The sequence below is a fragment of the Cervus elaphus genome, chromosome 7, assembly GCF_910594005.1.
Source record: "Cervus elaphus chromosome 7, mCerEla1.1, whole genome shotgun sequence".
Taxonomy (NCBI): domain Eukaryota; kingdom Metazoa; phylum Chordata; class Mammalia; order Artiodactyla; family Cervidae; genus Cervus; species Cervus elaphus.
Window position 1 is genome coordinate 28,174,577 of NC_057821.1, and position 15,865 is coordinate 28,190,441.

General features: G+C 45.3%; 1 protein-coding gene and 1 pseudogene across 18 annotated transcripts in view; one reads left to right on the forward strand and one right to left on the reverse strand.

The window, feature by feature from the left end:
- Positions 1-1,731: 1,731 nt before the first annotated feature.
- LOC122697304 (BOLA class I histocompatibility antigen, alpha chain BL3-7-like) overlaps positions 1,732-15,865 on the forward strand; it is a 210,274-nt gene continuing 196,140 nt past the window's right edge. For 14 of the 18 annotated variants that reach the window (XR_006342034.1, XM_043907963.1, XM_043907960.1 and 11 more), the window contains exons 1-4: positions 1,732-1,871; positions 2,116-2,460; positions 2,733-3,008; positions 3,914-4,189. Coding sequence is in view for 17 of the 18 variants with exons in the window: in XM_043907963.1 (XP_043763898.1) it covers positions 1,799-1,871; positions 2,116-2,460; positions 2,733-3,008; positions 3,914-4,189 (970 nt within the window). In the remaining variant the exon portion in view is untranslated. Of the gene's footprint in view, positions 1,872-2,115; positions 2,461-2,732; positions 3,009-3,913; positions 4,190-4,305; positions 4,411-5,162; positions 5,196-5,341; positions 5,390-5,536; positions 7,006-15,865 lie in introns of those variants that run through there. The other 4 variants (XM_043907958.1, XM_043907957.1, XM_043907975.1 and 1 more) reach the window with 3 other exon arrangements.
- LOC122697694 lies at positions 10,003-10,873 on the reverse strand (annotated as a pseudogene).

Genomic DNA, 15,865 nt, shown 5'->3' on the forward strand with positions numbered 1-15,865 from the left:
CTAAAGCAGTGACACTCTCAGATTTAAATACGTTGTTAAATTGACTTGCTTAACAGGTATTCTTTGCATCTTGTATTTGCTCTGTTCTGTGAGGCTGCCTAAAAACCAAATGTCTCCTTATGTCAATCAGGTTACAGAAAATAATACCAAGTGCCCAATAAAATGTGCACATCGCTTAGGTGTGGATCACAAATATAGACGATGCAGGAGTGTTCGTGAAGGGCACTTTGATTGCACTGAACACTTGCAGCTTTGATGGGATTAAAGTTTGTACACTCTGGTTGAAATATAATGTGTTAATAATATTTCTTATTTTCTGTATTTTTTATGCTCTGCCATTTGTGGTCTGGATAACTGGGGAGAGACTTGTGCTATAGAGCTGACCAATTCTTAGAGACAGCAAAGGGCTTGCCCAGGAGCAGCCTTTTCTTTGCAAACTAGACAATCCAGAGTCCGTATCTGGAATCACCCCTTCTATAGCAGAGCCTGGCGGGCTGCAGTCTGTGAGGTCGCAAAGAGTTGGACATGACTGAGCATGAACACACACACATACACACTTCTATCAGGTCTTACATTCCAGGAAGCAATATTCCTCTGCTCTCATTATCCAGGGCCAGGTACCAGGCACCTAGAGACAGGCCCTGTCTCCCAGAACCTGCCAATGACCTTATTCAAACCAGCCAATCCTAAGATGTTTCTCTAGCCCTCCTTTGCTTTCCCTCAGCCCTGAGGAAAACGCCATGAAAGTTTCTGAGCCATGCTTTCTCCCTCTCCCTGACCTTCTGGCCAACCTTGGTGCTTCCCCCTGTGGCCCTGTGTGGTGTGCCATGCCCCCTCCTCTCTGAAAGTGTAATTAGTACAAAGTCTTCTTTCAATCACCTGTCATCACCTAGTCACTGTAGTAAATTCCGGCCTAGGCACGGGTCTTAGGCAGGAAGAAACTGTGCTTCCACGTGCTTTTCTGTATTGACCATGTGCTGAGACTCCAACAGGAAAACTCAGGGCTATGGAATAAAGGTAATTTTAAAGTATAAAAGCCTGGAGCCACAGTTTGGGAAAGTGAAGTTATGAACTTTGGTTATTGCAGAGGTTATTTGAATGGTTATTCCATTCAAATGGGAAGGGTAAAATCATTACTTTTACAGATTAGATGCTCAATCATTCAGGGGACCATCAGGATTATGGTTAACAAGCAAACAGGAAACTGGTCTCTATAGGAATCTCTACATATACAACTGCCCCCAGTTTAATGAGTATCCCGTTGTTTCTTCACCAGCTTTCCGAAGACCAGATTGCTCTCTGGCAACCTATTCCTTGGAAGTTTGTTTTTCCTAAGAGAGTGCCCGAGGGATGAGTGAATAGGGACGCAAGTCAGGGAGAGGGAACTGGGGAAGGGAAGACAAAGGGGTTGAGTCCAGCCTGGGGGTTTCTCCTTGGTTTTCTCAAACAGTCCCAACGCTAGGGAGACTGTGACAAAGGGCTCTTGGTGCAGCCTCGAGGAGAGGGGCGGGCCACAAAGTCCCAGGTGCCCTGGGCGCGGCGCTCAAGGTCTCAGGTTCTAGGGTCAGGGGTTGGCCTCTGGGACACGGAAGCTAAGCACTGGCGATTCCCCATCTCCCTCCCCACAGTTTCACTTCTCTCTCTCACAACCCATGTCAGGTACTTCTTCCTGGACACTTATGACGCTGCTCCGGGCCTCGGTCTACTGGTTTCTAGAGAAGCCAATCAGCGCCACCGCGGTTCCCTGTTATGAAGTTCTCAGACTAGTCCGAACTCACATTCGCCCCAGATCCCAAGAATGCAGGTCACCGAGCCGCGAACCCTCCTCCTGCTGCTCTCGGGGTCCCTGGCCCTGACCGAGACCTGGGCGGGTGAGTGCGGGGTCGAGACGAAATAGCCTCTGCAGGAGAAGCCAGGGGACCGCCTGTCTGGGGCGAAGGACAGCCGGGGAAGACGCGTTTCTATGGCCCCGAGACCAGACTCACTACCTCGCCCCCGTCCCGTCCGGACCCTCCCCTGTCCCTTCCGAGCCTGCAGCCCTCTCCTCTCACCACTCGAGCCTCCCACCGGGCCTTTTCCGTCTCGCACGCCCTCTCGTCCCCTTCTCCCTTACAGGTCACATTCACCTCGGACATGGGGACCCGCGCCCGAAGGAGCGTCGGGCCGGGTGGCAGCCCCTCCCGGTCCCGGGGGTCCACTCCTTGAGGTACTTCCACATTTTGGTATCGCGTCCTGTCCTCGGGAGGGACCTTTATCAATCTGTCGGTTACTTGGACGACACGCAGTTCGTAAGATACAACAGCGACGCCGCGAATCCGAGGGTGGAGCCGCGGGCGCCGTGGATTGAGCAGGAGGGGCCGGAGTACTGGGACTGGCACACCAGCATAGCCAGAGAACATTCGCAGGATTCGCGGTCGAACCTGCAGATCATCGTTGGCAACCACAACCACAGCGAGTTGGGTGAGTCTCAAGCCCTGCATTCCGCTGCGATGAGCCGGGGTCCCCATGAGTTCCCGGGTCCGAGGTTTCGCCCCGAGGTCAGGAGATCCTCCGACCTCTCTTCGGTCTGGGAAGAGCACTGTAGGAACTAGGATTCACAGGGATTGCGTTTTCAATTTAGAAGAAAAAACGGGCTCTGAGCAATCACTGCCCGTGAGTCTGGAGCAGGAGGGGGGCTAGGTTGAGCGCTGGGCGGGGCAAAGTGGGCGGCGCTAACCGCGGGGGCGGGGCAGAATCGCACAGTTTCCTTTGGATGTCTGGCTGCGACGTCGGGCCGGACGGCCGCTTGGTCCGAGGGTACGAGCACTTCGCCTACGACGGCGAGGATTACATCACGCTGAACGAGGACCTGCGCTCCTGGTCCGCGGGGGGCACGGTGGCTCAGATCATCCGGCGCAAGTGGGAGGCGGAGGGAGTCGCGAAGCAGTATCGGGAATACCTGGAGACCGAGTGCGTGAACTGGATCCGCAAATACCTGGAGAAGGGGAAGGAGATGGGGCTGCGCGCAGGTACGAGGGGCCCCGGGCCCTCCCAGATCTCACCTCAGGTTGCGGCTGTACCTCCAACTAGCCCAACCTACAGGGGAGAAGCATAGGCTTGACACTAGAATTCTTCCCCCTCTCCCCCACCACTTGGATCCTTAGAGTAAGGCTTACAGATTCTTACCCAGTGTCTGAAATGACACTCCTGACCACTGTGTAGAGAATAGTCTATCGGTGGCAGGTGAGATGATGGTTCTTGTGCCACAATTCAGGGATGAGAAGTTGGTGGAGACTAAGGGGGATGAGCGATGTGAGAGACAGAGAAAAGAGCTAGAGAAGCAAGAGGTGCAGAAAAGAAGCAGACGTAAAGAATTCTAAAGCAGTGACACTCTCAGATTTAAATACATCGTTACATTGATTTGCTTAACAGGTATTCTTTGCACCTTGTTTTTGCTGTGTTCTGTGAGACTGCCTAAAAACTAAATGTCATTCTCAGGACAATTAAAGGATTCTGTCTCTCTGGATGTGGAGGTCTCTGAAATAATTTATTAACAGATTTCTTTGACTTTGGCCCAAGTCTTAGTGATTCACTCTCTCACCTTTTTCTCTGCCCCATGCCTTCTTCACTGGCCACCTGACTCCAGATTTTTTGAGTCAACTCGGTCTTCACCTAGGTCAGGACCAGAAGTTTGTATCATCTCACTCAGAGACCTGGAGCCTCCTACCCTGGGCTGTCTTATCCTGTTTCTAGAGCTTCTCAAAACATAAGAAGTTTTCCCATATCCTGGGGTCCAGGCTCATGTCTGGCTTCTGCACTCTCACCTCTCACACCATTTATTCCCTCCATTCTCAGAATGGTCACAGAAGTGCCCGCTCATGTGGCCTGTTAGAGTTAATACAAAGTTCCTAAATTTTCTCACCTTTCTCCTCAGTTCCTCCAAAGACCCATGTGACCCGACACCCCATCTCTGACCGTGAGGTCACCTTGAGGTGCTGGGCCCTGGGCTTCTACCGGGCGGAGATCTCACTGACCTGGCAGCGTGACGAGGAGGACCAGACCCAGGACATGGAGCTTGTGGAGACCAGGCCTTCAGGGGATGGAACCTTCCAGAAGTGGGCAGCCCTGGTGGTGCCTTCTGGAGAGGAGCAGAGATACACATGCCGTGTGCAGCATGAGGGGCTACAGGAGCCCCTCACCCTGAGATGGGGTAAGGAGCAGAGTGGGGTGGAGATTCCTCTCAGATAAAGCAGGAGCCCTTCAGGACTCAGTTCAGTAAGGTCAGGGCTCAAGCCTGAGGTAAGGGCCCTTCTCTTTCTTCCACAGAACCTCCTCAGCCCTCCATCCCCATCATGGGCATCATTGCTGGCCTGGTTCTCCTCGTGTTGGCAGTGGTTGCTGGAGCTGTGATCTGGAGGAAGAAACACTCAGGTAGGGAGAAGAGTGAAATCTGAGTTTTCTTGTGCCCCCAGGGGGTTTCAGGACAGAAAATGTCCAGTCTTTTGCCTCAGTGCTGGGAGGCACCACCTACATAGACGTACTTACCCAGTCTGAGGTCCTGTTTCTGACACTCTTTTTAAAAAATAATTTTATTTATTTATTCATGGCTGTGTTGGGTCTTTGTTACTGCACAGGCTTTTCTCTAGTTACAGAGCCGGGGGCTACTGTCTAGTCATTGTGTGCCCGGCTTCTCATTTCGATGGCTTCTTTTGTTGTGGAGCACTGGCTCTAGGGTGTGTGGGCTCAGTAGTTGCAGCTCCTGGGTTCCAGAGCACAGGCTCAAGAGTTGTGGCTCAGGGAGTTGGTTGCTCCACAGCATATGGAATCTTCCTGGACCAGGGATCGAATCTGTGTCTTCTGCATTGGCAGGTGAATTCTTTATCACTGAGCCACCAGGGAAGCCCTCTAACACTCTTTTGAAAGGCATGTGTGTAAAAGAGGATTACATTCTCACTTTGATGATTCCCTTAATGGGGATCTGATTTCCAGCAGCTAAGTATAGACATCCAGAAGAGGATTGGTACAGTTCCCATAAACCCTGTTTCCTCATGTTTCTCAATCCTGCCCTGGATCTGCATTCACAGTTCTGGAAACTTTCCTAGGATTCAGGACTAAGGGCTTCCTATAGAACCTCATGACTCTGCCTCTCCTGAGGCCTCTCACATGATGTCTTTTACCCACAGATGGAGATGGAGGGAGTTATACTCAGACTGCAAGTAAGTATGGACAGGTGTGTGTGTGGGTGCACCCTGAGACCCTTGAGATAGTGTAGATGGGAACCCCCTGGGGGGTTTACCCACCCTGTATTGTCTCCTTTAGTTTTAACTCCTGTGGGCTCTGACCAAGTTCTGTTCTATCCCAGGAGAAGACAGTATCTGAGGCCCTAATGTATCTCTCATGGCTCCTAAAGGTGAGACTCCGGAGGGCCTGAAGTGGGAGAGGGGTTGGGTTATGGGGATGCTCTGGATTTGAACATTTTGAGTAGTGGAAATTTGTCCAGAATGTCTCCACCTATGATGACTGACCTGAATTTATTCTTGATTATTTTCTTCTATAGTGTGAGACTGATGGCTTGTGTGGAACCGAGCAAAGAAAGCTGTGTTCACGTCCCCACTCTATGACTTTAGAACCCAGACCTCTTTTCGTAGAGGTGTCTGAATGTGTCTGTGTTCTTGTACTATAATGTGAGAAAGTGGGGAGGCTGACCCACCCCTGCCCGCAATGGCCTCCATTTCTTCTCCCCACCATTGTGCGATGGTATCATAGGTGTTTGTGTATCATCATATTATTTATTTACATATGTGCAGTTCTTTGTTGTATATCAGTGCTACCGCAAAAAATATCATTTTGAAAAACATACTTTGAAAGTGGCTGAGTGGTTCCTAATTTAGCCATTGCCTTTTGAGATCATATGTTAGATTGACAAAGTCCTTGTAATTTTTATGTATTTTATTTTTAAAGTAAATGATTCACTCTACTTTCTGATCAGAAATAATGTTAACTTTGAACTTCCCTGAGGTCTAGTGGTTAAGACTCTGTGCTTCCACTGCAGGGGGCATGGGTTCCATCCCTGGTCGGGGATGTTCCACATGCTGCAGTGTGGCCCCCCCCTGCAAAAAAAAAAAAAGATATAATGTTAACTTGAAATCTTAGTTTGAGTAGTTCAACTTTCAGCTAATTATGTGCAATCCTATCTGACAGAAGTTGTGTGTGTACAGTGAAGCTTAGAGAATATCAACAAAAAGTGGATGTGAATCTTCAGTTCTTAAATTACAGACAAAAAGGAAAGTTTATAAATCACAAGTCTTGCTGTTCTTTCTGCTAGATCAGCTCAAGATAGACAAATTGACACCTGGGTGTGGTTTCCGTGTGTATATGGTTTCACCTCCTCTTTATAAATAGCAGGAAGCACAATTAATGGGTTGTATAAGCATATGTTTAGTTTTGTAAGAAACCGCCAAACTCTCTTCCAAAGTGACTGTATCATTTTGCATTCCCATAAGCAATGAATGAGATTTCTTTATTCTCTGTATTTTATTGGCATTTGGTGTTTCAGTGTTATGCTTTTTGGCTGTCCAAATAGCTATGTTGTAGTACTCTTGTTGTTTTAATTTGCACTTTTCTGATGACATATGGTATGGAGCATCTTTTCATGTACTGTTCTGCCATCTGTATGTCTTCTTTCATAAGGTATCAGTTAAGGTCATTGGCCCATTTTTTAACCAAGTTTTTTCTTATTGTTGAACTTTAAGTTCTTTGTATATTTTAGATAACAGTGCTTTGTCAGTTATGCATTTTGTAGGTATTTTCTCCTAGTCTATGGCTTGTCTTTTCGTTCTTTTAAGCATTGCTAGATTTAATATTTAAATGTATAATTTAAAAAATATAGTAGTACAGCAAAACTATTTATAAAATACCTCTTCGATAGAAAACTATACTTAGAAAGTTTTCTCACTTTATACCAACTCTGTAATTGGAAAAGTACTTTTATTTCATATATGAATAAAAAAATTTTTTGAATAAAAATTTGATACTATTTTTCTATACTCATAGAGAACAGTGATAAATGTGTCCTTTATATAATTCAGATATTTGATTAGTTTCCCAGTATAAGAAAATGTTACCCCTGAAGTAAGTTTCAATAACATTATTTTTGTTGAAATAGGGTTTGTTCCAAAGGTAATAATAACAACAAAGCTGGGGATTCCCTGGCTATCCTGTGGTTAGCTGTTCAAGCTCTCACTGCTGAGGAACTGGGTTCAATCCCTGGTTGGGGAATTAAAATCCAACAAGCCACCTAAGGTGGCCAAATAACAACAATAATGAAGCTATTTTATTTTTTTGAGGGTAATACAGAGTTTATTGAATTAGATTTTTCTAGTTAAAACTGAGATCACATTTACATACTATTTTGCTAGTCTACATGGGTACATTATTTCTAACAAGTTTAGACTTGTTAGATTGAAATGGCCTCAATAATACAAAGCCACATGCACACACCCACAAAAATTGTTTTTAAACAGTAGTGCATACATTATACTCCTTGGACTTCCCAGGTGGCTCAGTAGTAAATAATCCACCTGCCAATGCAGGAGACACAGGAGACAGTTCAATGCCTGGGTCGGGAAGATCTCCTGGAGGAGGAAATGGCAATCCACTTCTTGCTGGGAAAATCCCAGGGACAGAGAAGCCTGGTGGGCTACAGTCCATGGGATCACAAAGAATTGGACACAACTGAGTGACTGAGCAGACACACACAAAGCCAGCTTTGCTTAAAAACCGCTAGTTCTAAAGATCAGTCTGTTTTGAAGACTAACCAAGACACACACCATATGATTCTAAAATCTATTTTAGCCATTTTGTAAGATAGCCATTGAGCTAGTTACTGGACTGTGATATATATTTTTAAAAAGGACACTGATGAGGGGCACCATCTGGTATTAAAATAACTTTTACCAGACAGCTGACTGCCTCCCTCTCCTGTCAAAAACCTCTGGCCAAAAACCTCTGGCTCCCCTATGAAGACCGAAAGGACCTGGCGATACTTCAGCAGCAGTTCCCTTACAGCTTGATGGTGACAGAAGCAGGCCCATGTCCGCCTTTAATTCTACCATATTAAGCAATTCGCAAACAGTTCTGAGATTAGAACATTTACCAGGGTACTTACACGCTCACTGACACGGAGAGTCTGCTAGAACAGAGGAAAAGTCATAGGTGGGTAAGCAGGAAGGTAGACACAGGAAGAGCCAAGCTGCTCTGTCCAACACCTGTGTGTGTACCTGTGCTTTAACTAAATGAACTCAGGAGGCCAATAGCAATTCAATTCAGTTCATTTCAGTCCCTTAGTCGTGTCTGACTCTTTGTGACCCCATGAACCACAGCACGCCAGGCTTCCATGTCCACCACCAACTCCTGGAGTTTACCCAAACTCATGTCCATTGAGTCAGTGATGCCATCCAACCATCTCATCCTCTGTCATCTCCTTCTCCTCCCGCCCTCAATCATTCCCAGCATCAAGGTCTTTTCAAATCAGTCAGCTCTTCGCATCAGCTTGCCAAAGTATTGGAGCTTCAACTTCAACATCAGTCCTTCCAGTGAACACCCAGGACTGATCTCCTTTAGGATGGACTGGTTGGATCTCCTTGCAGTCCAAGGGACTCTCAAGAGTCTTCTCCAACACCACAGTTCAAAAGCATCAATTCTTTGGCACTCAGCTTTCTTTAGTCCAATTCTCACATCCATACATGACTATTGGAAAAACCATAGCCTTGACTAGACGGAACTTTGTTGACAAAGTAATGGCTCTGCTTTTTAATATGCTATCTAGGTTGGTCATAGCTTTCTTTCCAAGGAGTAAGCGTCTTTTAATTTCATGGCTGCAGTCACCATCTGCAGTGATTTTGGAGCCCCAAAAATAAAGTCAGCCACTGTTTCCACTGTTTCCCCATTTATTTGCCATGAAGTGATGGGACTGGATGCCATGATCTTAGTTTTCTGAATGTTGAGCTTTAAGCCAATGTTTTCACTCTCCTCTTTCACTTTCATCAAGAGGTTCTTCAGTTCTTCTTCACTTTCTGCCATAAGGGTGGTGTCATATGCATATCTGAGGTTATTGATATCCCTCCCAGCAATCTTGATTCCAGCTTGTGCTTCATCCAGCCCAGCATTTCTCATGATGTACTCTGCATATAAATTAAATAAGCAGGGTGACAATATATAGCCTTGACGTACTCCTTTTCCTATTTGGAACCAGTCTATTGTTCCATGTCCAGTTCTAACTGTTGCTTCCTGACCTACATACAGGTTTCTCAAGAGGCCGGTCAGGTGGTGTTCCCATCTCTTTCAGAATTTTCCACAGTTTATTGTGATCCACACAGCCAAAGGCTTTGGCATAGTCAATGAAGCAGAAATAGAAGTTTTTCTGGAACTCTCTTGTTTTTTCAATGATCCACTGGATGTTGGCAATTTGATCTCTGGTTCCTCTGCCTTTTCTAAAACCAGCTTGAACATCTGGAAGTTCATGGTTCACATATTGCTGAAGCCTGACTGGGAGAATTTTAAGCATTACTTTACTAGCATGTGAGATGAGAGCAATTGTGAGGTAGTTTGAGCATTCTTTGGCATTGCCCTTCTTTGGGACTGGAATGAAAACTGACCTTTTCCAGTCCTGTGGCCACTGTTGAGTTTTCCAAATTTGCTGGCATATTAAGTGCAGCACTTTCACAGCATTGGCTTTCAGGATTTGAAATAGCTCAACTGGAATTCCATCACCTCCCCTAGCTTTGTTCGTAGTGACGCTTCCTAAGGTCCACTTGACTTCACTTTCCAGGATGTCTGGCTCTAGGTGAGTGACCACACCGCCGTGATTATCTGGGTCATGAAGATCTTTTCTGTACATTTCTTCTGTGTATTCTTGCCACCTCTTCTTAATATCTTCTGCTTCTGTTAGGTCCATACCATTTCTGTCCTTTATTGAATGGACTTGCTCAATTCACCTTCCAAATCAGAACAAGACTAAAAAGCTCAGGTGAGTTTTCTATGTGCACAGGTTCTGCCAGTGATGAGGAGCTTGTAAGCAGGCTCTCTACTCCTTCTGCACAACAGGATGCAGGCACAGAGCCCGACCAGTAGCTGGAGACCTGCAGATGTCACTGCGCATAGATAACATGCCTCATGATTTCCGGTGGTTTCTTCACAACTTCCGGTAGCCTCATACCCTGCGGCATAGAGATCAGAGGGGCGGGCCAGGCTGCCATGACAACTGCTGGCAGTCTCCTTGCAATAGCTAAGAGGGACATTCTGATTTTTGGTTTCTTTGAACCAGACTGTATTTTCTTAGTGAGAAGAGTTGTGAATGGGACAACAGGGCAGCTGTCTGGGAACATAATAGCCCAGCTAGCAGCACAGGGTTGGTTCCACCGTAGGTTTTATATATTTTCCAAATGCTGCAATCAACCTCATTTTCCACCTTCGCTCTGTAAACACATCCCCAAACCACTGCAACAACTTCTGTGACAAAAATCTAACAGTAGGATGACGACAAACGTGGCAGGTCCATAGCGGCTTTCCTGGATGGTGGCATAGCAGCCAATCAGCCCGGTAATGAAGATCCGAGCTCCTACAGCTACGATCAGCACAGCAGGGAGGAGAGGGTAGACATCTTCAAAGAAGTGGTCGTACTGGTTCTAAGGGATGAAGACATACGCTCCCACACCAGGACATGAGGTTGAGAAACACCAGTGTGGTCTTGGAGTAACTTATGCCACACTGGCCCTTCTCATGGATGGGACACGCTCACTGACGGAGGTTGCAATGGTGACATTGCCTCCCTGCTGGGAACCGCCCAGCCTGCAGAGGAAGGCGGGGCCCTCCCCCACCCAACCTTCCTCGACATCGCTCACTCCAAGCCCCAGCCAAAGGTTTGTTAACAATGATGGATGGACTGAATTGTTAAAAAGCGATAGCAGACCCTTTGTTTCATTTTTCTAATGCTGCCCTGTCCACATGAAACTGTTTATATTTAAATCTATTAAAATAAAATGAAATTTAGAATTCAGTTCCTACATTGAACTGGCCATATTTCAAATGCTCAAAAGTCCCATGTGGTCAGTAGCTACCATAATCAAAGTGTAGATCTAGAACATTTCTATCATTGCAGAAGGAAATTTTGGACAGCAGCAGACCAGTGGATTCTTCTTTCATAGGCAGAATCTTGAGTATAGTTACAGGATAATGACAATGCGGAGTTCCAATTCCTATTCATGAACTCTTTTCTGATGAGTGAGTGTCCATCTCCTGTGTGAGTAAAGGTTAATTATTCCAACTAGACAGAAATAGTTAATATTACTTTTAACAGTTTTACATTGTAAATTGCAACCAATAGAGGGGCATGTAAAATACATTTGGCTTTACTTTAAGTGAAAGAATTTTTTTGTTTTTTTTACATATCATATTATATTAATTTACATACATCTATTTTCAGGTGTACCACATAGTGATCCAAAATTTTTATAGAGTATAATCCATTTTGGAGAAGGAAATGGCAACCCACTCCTGTATTCTTGCCTGGGAAATCCCATGAACAGAGGAGCCTGATGGACTGCAGGCCAAGGGGTCACAAAAGAGTTGGACATGACATAGCAAATAAATAACAACAATGTACTTCATTTAAAGTTGTTACCAAGTATTGGTTAAATTTTCTTTGCTGCACAATATACCCTTATAGCTTATTTATTTTATACACAGTAGTTTGTACCTCTTATTCCCCTACTCCCATCTTAACCCCTTCCCATTTCCTTCTCTCCAGATTACTAGTTTGTTTCTGTATCTGTGAGTCTGTTTCTGTTTTGTTATATTCATTTGTTCATTTTATTTTTTAGATTTTACATGTAGCGATAACATACAGTATTTGTCTTTCTTTGACTTATTTCACTAAGCATAATACCCTCCAAGTCCATCCATCTTTTAGGATTTGAAATAACTCAACTGGAATTCCATCACCTCCACTAGCTTTGTTTGTAGTGATGCTTCCTAAGTCCCACTTGACTTCACATTCCAGGATGTCTGGCTCTAGGTGAGTGATCACACCATCATGGTTATCTGGGTCATGAAGATCTTTATTGTATAGTTCTTCTGTGTATTCTTGCCACCTCTTCTTAATATCTTTGGTCCATATAATTTCTGTCCTTTATTGAGCCCATCTTTGCCTGAAATGTTCCCTTGGTATCCCTAATTTTCTTGAAGTGATCTCTAGTCTTTCCCATTCTATTGTTTTCCTCTATTTCTTTGCATTGATTCCTGAGGAAAGCTTCCTTATCTCTCCAAGCTATTATTTGAAACTCTGCATTCAAATGGGTATATCTTTCCTTTTTCCTTTGCCTTTAGCTTCTCTTATTTTCTCAGCTATTGTAGGCCTCCTCAGATAGCCATTTTGCCTTTTTGCATTTCTTTTTCTTGAGGATGGTCTTAATCACTGCCTCCTGTATAATGTCGTGAACCTCAGTCCATAGTTCTTCAGGCACTCTGTCTATCTGATCTAATTCCTCGAATCTATTTGTCACTTGCACTGTATAATCATAAGGGATTCACTTTAGGTCATACCTGAATGGTCTAGTCATTTTCCCTACTTTATTCAGTTTAGTCTGATTTTGGCAATAAGGAGTTCATGATCTGAGCAACAGTCAGCTCCCAGTCTTGTTTTTGCTGACTGTATAGAGCTTCTTCATCTTTGGCTGCAAAGAATATAATCAATCTGATCTCAGTATTGACCATCTGGTGATGTCCATGTGTAGTGTCTTCTCTTGTGTTGTTGGAAAAGGGTGACTAGTGGAAATGCTATGACCAGTGCATTCTCTTGGCAAAACTCTATTAGCCTTTGCCCTGCTTCATTCTGTACTCCAAGGCCAAATTTGCCTGTTGCTCCAGATATCTCTTGACTTCCTACTTTTGCATTCCAGTCCCCTGTGATGAAAAGGACATCTTTTTTGCGTGTTAGTTCTAGAAGGTCTTGTAGGTCTTCATAGAACCATTCAACTTCAGCTTCTTCAGCATTACTGGTTGGGGCATAGACTTGGATTACTCTGATATGGAATGGTTTGCCTTGGAAACGAACAGAGGTCATTCTGTCATTTTTGAGATTGCACCCACGTACTGCATTTCAGGCTCTTTTGTTGACTATGAGGGCTACTCCATTTCTTCTAAGGGATTCTTGTCCACAGTAGTAGATATAATGGTCACCTGAATTAAATTCGCCCATTCCAGTCCATTTTAGTTCACTGATTCCTAAAATGTTGATGTTCACTCTTGCCATCTCCTGTTTGACCACTTCTAATTCATGGACCTAACATTCCAGGTTCCTATGCAATATTGCTCTTTACAGTATCGGACTTTACTTCTATCACCAGATGCATCCACAACTGGGCATTGTTTTCACTTTGGCTCCATCTCTTTACTCTTTCTGGAGTTATTTCTCCACTCTTCTCCAGTAGCATATTGGGCACCTACCGACCTAGGGAGTTAGTTCATCTCTCAGTGTCATATCTTATTGCCTTTTCATACTTTTCATGGGGTTCTCAAGGCAAGAACACTGAAGTGGTTTGCCATTCCCTTCTCTAGTGGACCACATTTTATCAGAACTCTCCACCATGATCTGTCCTTCTTGGGTGGCCCTACACAGCATGGTTCATAGTTTCATTGAGTTAGACAAGGCTGTGGCCCATGTGATCAATTTGGACTGATCAGTTTTACATCATTTAGGTCTTTATTCTGAGATTATTTTTGTGTATGATATGAGGAAAATTTTTTTATCTCATTCTTTTACATGTAGCTGTCAGTTTTCCCATCACCAATTATTGAAGAGACTGTCTTTTTTTCCATTGTATATTCTTGCTCCCTTCATTGTAGATTAATTGACTAGATGGCATAAAAACAGATATATAGATCAGTGCAACAGAAGACAGGGCCAGAAACAAAGACACACCTCTAGTCCCAGAACTGTTGTACTTCTGCTGGTGAACGGGGCTGATGCCTGCTGACTGGTTTGTGAGGCTGGTCGTGAGGCTGGTGTCAGCTGGCTAGTGGGTGGTGCTGGGCCCAGAGTATCCTGGGGCTGGTGCCTGCCCACTGAGGAGTGGAGCTTGGTCCAGGGGTCTCTGGCTGCAGGGCCCTGGGAGTCTTGGGTCGAGTGCCTGTGCCAGTCTGTGGGGTGCATCCTGGGCCCTCTGGTGGAGGGCCGTGTTCAAGGGTGGCTGTGGGCTCAGGGAGTTTTAAGGCAGTTTGCCTGGGAACTCACATCCCCTCATTCACACCAGCCACCCCCCCCCCCCTTACATACACACACACACATAATGATTCATATGAGGTCTGTGCAGCATTGCATTGCCCTGGCCCAGCTCCTGGTGGAGCAGAACTTCTCAGTCATTTCCATGCACTGGGGGATGCCCCAGGAGGAGAGGTGTGTCAGAGATGGGGAAGATGTTTTGTGTCCTTGGGAGGAAGAGGTCAAAAAGAGGCCTTTCAACATTTTTCTACTTTCCTTCCTCACAAAGGCATTCTCAGTATCAACAGTTTAAAGATTTTCAACAATGAATTCTTGTGGCTACCAACCTTTCCTCTGTGAGCAAAGGGGAAAACAGAAAAAGAGACACAGAAGTACAGAACAGACTTTTGAACTCTGTGGGAGAAGGTGAGGGTGGGATGTTGTGAAAGAACAGCATGTATATTATCTATGGTGAAACAGGTCACCAGCCCAGGTGGGATGCATGAGACAAGTGCTCGGGCCTGGTGCACTGGGAAGACCCAGAGGAATCGGGTGGAGAGGGAGGTGGGAGGGGGAATTGGGATGGGGAATACGTGTAAATCTATTGCTGATTCATGTCAATGTATGACAAAACCCACTGAAAAAAAAAAAATAAATAAATAAATTAAAAAAAATATTTGTTGATCTAATATCCTCAAAAAAAAAAAAAAAAAGAAAAAGAGAGGAAATTCCCTGATGGTCCAGTGGTTAGGACGCCATGCTTTCACTGCAGGGGGTAGAGGTTTGATCCCTGGCTAGGGAACTAAGATCCCACAAATTTCGCTGAGCATACAAGAAAAAAAAAAAAAAAGCGAGGGGTGGTGGGAAGAGAGAGAGAGAGAAAGCTATCCCTGGTGCCTCTTTTTTTTTTTTTTTGATAAAGATACCAGACCTATCCAGGAGTTGGTGATGGACAGGGAAGCCTGGCATGCTGCAATCCATGGAGTCACAAAGAGTCGGACATGACTGAGCAACTGAACTGAATGGAACCAGATCTATCATAAGGCCCCAGATCTATCATTTTGGGGCAATCTTTACCGTCTTATTTAGCCTCCTTGAGGGCCCCATCTTCAAATTCAGTCTCATGGGTCTTAAGTATTCAGCATGAGAATTTGGTTGGGAGGGATGTAATTAAGTCCAGTAACAGAAGTGTTGATTTGATTTCCAGAGGCCCAGACTCATTAGGTGCGAAGCTGTGGTCACACTCCTAGGTGAGGTACAAGGCTGGGGTTCTGTGCTCTGAAATCCACGGCAGCATCTGTGCAGAGGCTCAGCTTCCCTGGTGGCTCAGATGGTAAAGAATCTGCCTGCCATGCAGGAGATGTGGGTTTGATCCCTGGGTTGGGAAGATCCCCTGGAGAAGGGAATGGCAACCCACTCCAGTGTTCTTGCCTGGAGAACTCCATGAATGGAGGAGCCTGGTGGGCTACAGTCCATGGGATCACAAAGAGTCAGACACGACTGAGTGACTAACACTTTCACTTCACTTTACTTCACTTCACCTGTTCCCCATGGGTTGTTCTCAGACAGTAACTGGTCTCAGCAGGGACACCAGGGGAGGCTCATTCCTGGGAGATATGGGGCTCTCCA